Genomic DNA, 6,568 nt, shown 5'->3' with positions numbered 1-6,568 from the left:
AAAAAAAAAAGAGTGAATCACATTAGAGGCATGTGAGTAGTCTGGGTTTATTTGTTGTCTTAGTTGGTAAATGAGGATTCATTTCAACAATTGCTTTAATTGCTTAACATGGATTTTTTCTGTCTCTAACATTGTGACTTCTTGACATTGAACCAGAGCTGCATGAATCACTGTATGGATTTCGCTGTGACAGAAAACCAAATCCAGTGTCTGCAGCTCCCAGAAATTCTTAGTTATCAGCTTTCCAAGGTAGAGACTGGTCGAAGGTTCCATCTTCTCTAAGCTGGTGTGTGTCTGCTCAGTAATTGAGGCAGCTGCACATGATTTTTTTGTTGCTGTATCCATGTTAATTTCTCAAAAATGCGTAAGAATTAAGTAAAACACCCCCAGTAAATACTGTACAGGCACAAAAGAGTGTCTTATCTTTCTGCAGGAGAGAGTACTGTAGAGTTCACTATGTCCACAGTGATAGGAATTACAAAAGGGTGAATTAGGTTAGGGCTGATGAAGTCTGGGTGACTCACCAGGCTTTGTGTAGGTGGAGACAGTTCTTGGTTTGTGCTTTCTCGCAACCCATTAGGAATGGAAATTTTGGCTAATGTTAGGACATTATTCACTCAGGCTCTCTAACTCCTTGAGGCCTTCAAATTATCTCCTTCTGGCCAGAACTCCTTTCTTAAAGTGTCCATGAAATAGCTGTGTACCTCTGTTTTGCTGCATTAAGACAAGATTTTGAGGGAAATTGCTAAAGTCCTCTTCTAAGGGGGTAGAGGGAGGAATATGTTTTAAAATAGTTATAAGTAAGAAAACACTGGCCACCCAGAGATTGTCACTGTGCTTTTCCACAGGCATGATTTTTGCCCCCAGGTGACATTTGGGAACATTTTTGGTCATCACACCAGGGAATGGTGCTGTTGGCATCTGGTGGGTGGAGGCCAGGGATGCGGCTCAACATCCTTTTATAATGCACATGAGAGCCCTGAGAATTATCTGGTCCCAAATGTCAGTGGTGCTGGGGTCAAGAAACCATGATTTAAGTAGTTCATAAATGTGCATTGGCAGTTTGGGTGGTTCCAGGCACCAAGAAGATGAGCTCTGCTGGTTCTAGCCTTGTCTTTTCCCTTGTTTGGAACCATGTCTGACCTGTGATCTATGGCAAATAGCACTGTTGTGCCTGCTTTGCTTGTTCAAATAATCATAGCAGATGCTGTTCGGTTTTGTGACAGCTCAGCTCACAGTGGCTGTCCATTTGGCAGGTGGCTGCAGAGCCAGGCTTGTGAAATGCTCAGACAGCCCCCTATCACTCACTTGCTTTTAGCTGAGTAGGTAAGAAATTGTTGGTGCTGGCAAGAGGCAGAGAGAACTGCAGCCAGAGTGAACAAGAAAGAGGGGATGGTAGAGTTTGGAGTTTTTGCTGTTGTTTTTTGGTTGTTGATGGGTTTTAAGTAGAAAAGTTTATAGAGATCTAGATTCTAAACTCTGCTCAGTAATTTTGGTATTTAACTTCTGAGATGAAGTCCTTGAGTATTCCTTACTTGGTAGAAAGTTACTTTCTTTTTTTGTTATTATTAATGTTTTACTTTTGGGATTTTGTCTTTAAATGACAGAAATTCATTCTCTCACAGTTCTAGAGGCTGGAAGTCTGAAATTAAGGTGTAGGCAGGGCCAAGCTCACTCTGAAGGCTTTAAGGGAGCATCCTCCCTTGCCACTTCCGGCTTCTGGTGGCCCCCGCTGTTCCTTGGCTCGTGACAGCATCAGTCCAGTCTCTGCCACCATCTTCACCTGGTCATCTTCCCTCTGCATCTCTCTGTCAGTTACTCAGTTTTCGCTCTTCCGTAGCAAAGGCCTGTTGTAATTGCCCTTTTCTCCACTATGACATCTTCTAAATTTTTGTTGCTGCTGTTAGCTGCCATCAAGTTGCCCCCAACTCATGGCATCCCCACGCACAGTGGAACAAAAACACTACCCAATCCTTTGCCATCCCCGCAATCAGTTATGGATCAGAACATTGTAATCCATAATTTTCAGTGGCTGATTTTTGGAAATAGACCACCAGACCTTTCTTCCTAGTCTATCTTAGTGTGGAAGCTTCACTGAAACCTATTCAGCATCATAGCAGTACTCAAGCCTCCACGACAAGGGTGATGGCTGCACATGAGTTGCATTGGCTGGGGTTCAGATCCAGGTCTGTCATGTGGAAGATAGATATTCTATGACTGAACCTTCAATAAAACAAGACCTTTAAAGAATAAAATTAATAAAGAAAATTAATCAGTGTACTCTGAATATCACAGAAGGGATAGCATGTGCAGCGTGGCTTAGGCTTGTGACATTGGAGCTCTGTTCTGCGGGACATCTTCAGTGGCCAGGATTTTGTGGAACAGGCTTTGGTAATACACTGCTCCAAGCAAGGGGAGTGTGATTTTAGTGTGCTTGCATTGGGATTTATCTACACGTTGTTCTTCTTGTGAGAGGGATCTTCAGAGAGAGGAGTACTCCTGGGCTCCAGGGGCTTCCTAGATTAATCTGTTGCTGTACACGTTCTTCCTAGTGTAGGGCCATCCCATCCGCCCAGTAGAGCTGTTGCCCAGCAGGCTTGTGCCATGGGGACGCGGGGACAGTCTTATCCCATCTTACTGTAACAGCAGCTGCTAAGTAGTGTTTGCACTTAAACTTATGGCCCTTGCTATGTTGTGTTCAGAGCTAAACAAAGCTAAGTTGTGTTTGTTTGCTCAGCCTTAATAGAAGAGCAATCAGTATTGTCAGCCACTATATTGTTATGTGTACTTTTGTGTTTTTTTTTGCCTCTCATTTTTTTTTTTTAATAAAAACACAATGTCATGCATCATTTACTACTATTTTATGAGATAAAAAAGTTTATATTATACTTAAGGGGAACAAAATGCATTTGTAATACTAAAAACCAAACCCAACCCACTGTTGTTGCATTGATTCCAACTCATAGCAACCCCCATTGGGGTTCCAAGGCTGTAGATCTTTATAGAAGTAGATTGCCTTATCGTCCTCTCGTGGCAGCTAATGGGTTTGAACTGCTGACCTTCCAGTTAGCAGACACATGCCTTACTCACTGTGCCACCAGAGCTCCTTGTAATACAAAAAGGTAGTAGATAATTTCGTGTGGAATATTTTTATACAGACTAAACTGACTCTTGAAAAATAAGCTGGAGACGATTTGGGTAAAATAGGACAAAAAGAATGACACTCATCTGACAGTTCTTTTAAGTGCCTTCTGTATGTCAGGTACTTTTCTAGGCTTTGGAGATTCACCAGCAGATAGACGACCTACAAGGAATTGCAGGCAGCATGTCTCCCACAGTGTCACACAGATATTCACACTTTACTCTCATAGCATCTCCATAAAGTAGGGACTCTTTTCTGTATCTCAGAGCTGAGTGCTGGCTCACTGGAGGTTATTTGTCCTGGCTTCCATAGCCAGGAAGCATTGGAATCAGGATTTGGACCCAGGAGGGTGGACTCCAGAAAACTAGGTGTTATGGATTGAATTGTCTCCTAAAAAGATATGTTGATGTCCTAACCCTTGTGCCTGTGTGAATTTGACCTTGTTTGGAAATAGGGTCTTTGAGATGTTATCAGTTAGACTAAGGTGAGGGCAAACTAGAGAAGAATGGGTCCCAATCCAATATAACTGGTATCTTATTAAAGAGGAGAACAAATGTGGAGTTAGAAGATGTGACTGTGAAGGCAGATGCAAGCCAAAGAACCCCAAAGGTTGCTGGAAACCACCAGAACCTAGGAGAGAGGAATGGAACAGAGTCCTCAGAAGAATCAACAAAGCCAATACCCCAATTTGGACTGTTAGTCCCCAGAACTGTGAAACACTGAAATTTCTGTTCTTAAAAGCCACCCACTATTGTGGAGTTTTTTGCAGCCCTAGGACACTAAGGCACTGGATAGCCCCCAGCTTTCACTGGGCTTGGATGCTAACCTAAAGGTTTGTGGTTCAAGTTCATCCAGAGGCACTGCCAAAGAAAGCCCTGGCTATCTACTTCTAAAAAATTACCCGCCACAAACCCTATGGAGCACAATTCTGTTCTGACACACATGGGTCTCTATAAGTGGGAATCGATGCCATGCTAACTGTTTTTTGGTCCTTCTATAACCCTTTTCTGTCTTCTTTGAAAATGTTAGGAAACCTGTGAGAAATGGAATGCCTTCAGATTTTGAGTCAAATCAGTCATTAAGCAAAATTTCCTCTGTGGGAACTTAACCTTTGCTGTCTCCTTAGTAGATGCTATCGCCCAGCCAGTGTTGACAGAACAAGCATGTCAGTCAGTCAGCTGCAGGTGCATCCCAAGCAGAGCAGGGCCCCAAGCCAGTGAAAATGGAGAAACAAGCCCTGATCTACTGACGAAGCTGCTTCTCCTAACGTACATAAGTGACGTTACTCAGGTGGTATCATGGTGGACCCAGATGAAGATAAGAGATGCCTAAATATCACGCCTCAGCATAAGAGCATCACGGTGTGGGTATCAGCGAACAGCAGTGCTGAGGGAAGATGTTCCTGGGTGTTATTAGACGCTGTCAAGTCAATTCCAGCTCATAGCAACCCCATGTGATAAGAGTAGAACTGCCCCATAGGATTTTTTAGGCTATCACCTTTATGGGAGCAGATTCCCAGGACTTTCTCCCGCAGAGCTTCTGGGTCAGTTCAAACCACCAGTCTTTCGGTTAGCAGCCAAGCACTTAATTATTGTGCCACCAGGGCTCCTTATGGAATTTATTTAATAGTGCAATTTGTCCCCAGAGTTTCTAAATTCAAATATCACTTGGCACATTTTTTACTGTGATTTATGTCTTAAGTCAGTCATGTCAGCCTTTGTTTTTTTTTTCCCCCATGCAACAGATACTCTCTTATTTTTACCGTAGTAAATAATGTATTGGAAGGAAGTTTGGGCAACCTACTTCTGTAGTGATAACTGCCTTAGAAACCCAAGGAGGGAGCGCTGTAAGTCGGATCTGACTCCACGGCAGTGAATTTGGTTTTTTTGGTTTTAAAAAATGTATGCAACAAATAGTTTAGGTTTTCAACACTCTTTATGTGTGCAATTCAGTGATACTATGTTCATCACGTTATCCAACCACCACCACCATGCCTTCCCACATTTTCCCATGCCCTTAACAGAAGCTCATTGTCCCCTAAGCACTGAGTCCTCTTTTTCTCCTCCTTCCTACCCATCCTGGTAACTACTACTAAGTGTTGGACTCTCTATATACATGTCTTTCCTCAACATTGCATGCAAGTGGAAACATAACAATATTTGTACCATTGTGATTGACTTCCGCTCAGCATCTTGTTTTCAGGGTTCACCCATGTATAGCTTTTTTTGACAAGTTAATGACTCCTCAGGCTTTTATCTGACATGGGTGACTGTTTGCCCTCTTTATGGGATGGAAGCACCTCCTATGAGTACCTCAGTGTCTGTGGTGAGCCTGAGGTGGCAGGCCTGTGTGTGACTGTGACCCACCTGGTCAGATTCTTTCCTCACAGTGGTGGTTGTTTTAGCAGCAGTTTAGTGTGATACGTAGCAAGTGGACAAGTGTATAAGAGCAAGAGATGGCAGAGCAGAAGCTCAAAAGACTAATGGAGATGGTGTTCTCCATGGCAGGGAAAAAGGAGCTGTGAATATTGGCAGAGTGTTCACAGAGCAGCGTGCAATTGAAATGGGGCCACGGGGATGAACCCTCAACTCTCTTCCTCTCTCCTGAACAGAACAGATGCTTTGCTGCTGAGGCTGTCTCTGGTAGTCGGCAGGGAGGTGTTCTACGCTGCCCTCTGGGGAAGCGTCCTGGCCAGCCCAACTGTGCGCCTCCCTGCCTCACTGTTTGTTGTGGGCCACATCAATCGCAACATGCCTGGCAAGGAGCAGAAGTTTATGCTGGGAACAGAATACCAACTAACGGTAGGTACTACACACCTTGTTTGGGCATAGGTGTAGTTCCTTGGTACAGATTGTCACCAAGGTTACAAGGAACATGTGACCAGCAGGGCACATGGAGGGATTCAGGGTCCACAGTGAGTCCTGAGGATCTGGGCAGGACTAGGAGGAGGCTCACTCACTGTTATGCAATGAGATTGAGAATTTTTTTTCAATACTTTATTTTTTAGCAGTTTTAGATATACAGAAAACTCAGCATCAGGCACAGAGTTCCCATATATCCCCATTGCCCTTGCACACAGTTTCTCCTATTCCTAACATCTTGCATTAATGTGTTAGATTTATTACAATTAAAGAACCAATACAGGACTTCTGGTAAGATAGAGGAATAGGCAGAGAAGTGACACAGACCCTCTTCAACAAAGAAAAGAAAAACCAGTTGACAGAGATACAGAAGATAGTCCTGGAGCCCTAAGCTTTGAAAGGAACTATACAGAAGTGGATTAGGCACAAACGAGTGGAAAAACCTGAACGAAAACAGTGAGTACAGAGACAGCTGGAGCTGTGGACTGTCAGCTACTCTGATGGGACCAACAACTTGAATATTTCCAAGTGGTGTTGGGACCTGAGAATTGACCTAAAGATCAGC

General features: G+C 43.5%; 1 protein-coding gene across 1 annotated transcript in view; it reads left to right on the top strand.

The window, feature by feature from the left end:
• Positions 1 to 6,568, top strand: part of DOP1B (DOP1 leucine zipper like protein B) — a 208,787-nt gene that overhangs the window by 73,055 nt on the left and 129,164 nt on the right. The window contains 1 exon segment of the mRNA XM_042780999.1: positions 5,754 to 5,943. Within this exon segment, the coding sequence (XP_042636933.1) occupies positions 5,754 to 5,943 (190 nt within the window).

Source organism: Orycteropus afer, unplaced genomic scaffold (genome assembly GCF_000298275.1).
Source record: "Orycteropus afer afer isolate SDZICR_OR568_19922 unplaced genomic scaffold, OryAfe1.0 scaffold00078, whole genome shotgun sequence".
Lineage (NCBI taxonomy): Eukaryota > Metazoa > Chordata > Mammalia > Tubulidentata > Orycteropodidae > Orycteropus > Orycteropus afer.
Note: the sequence above shows the minus strand (reverse complement) of the source record. Positions and strands in the feature narration are given on the sequence as shown.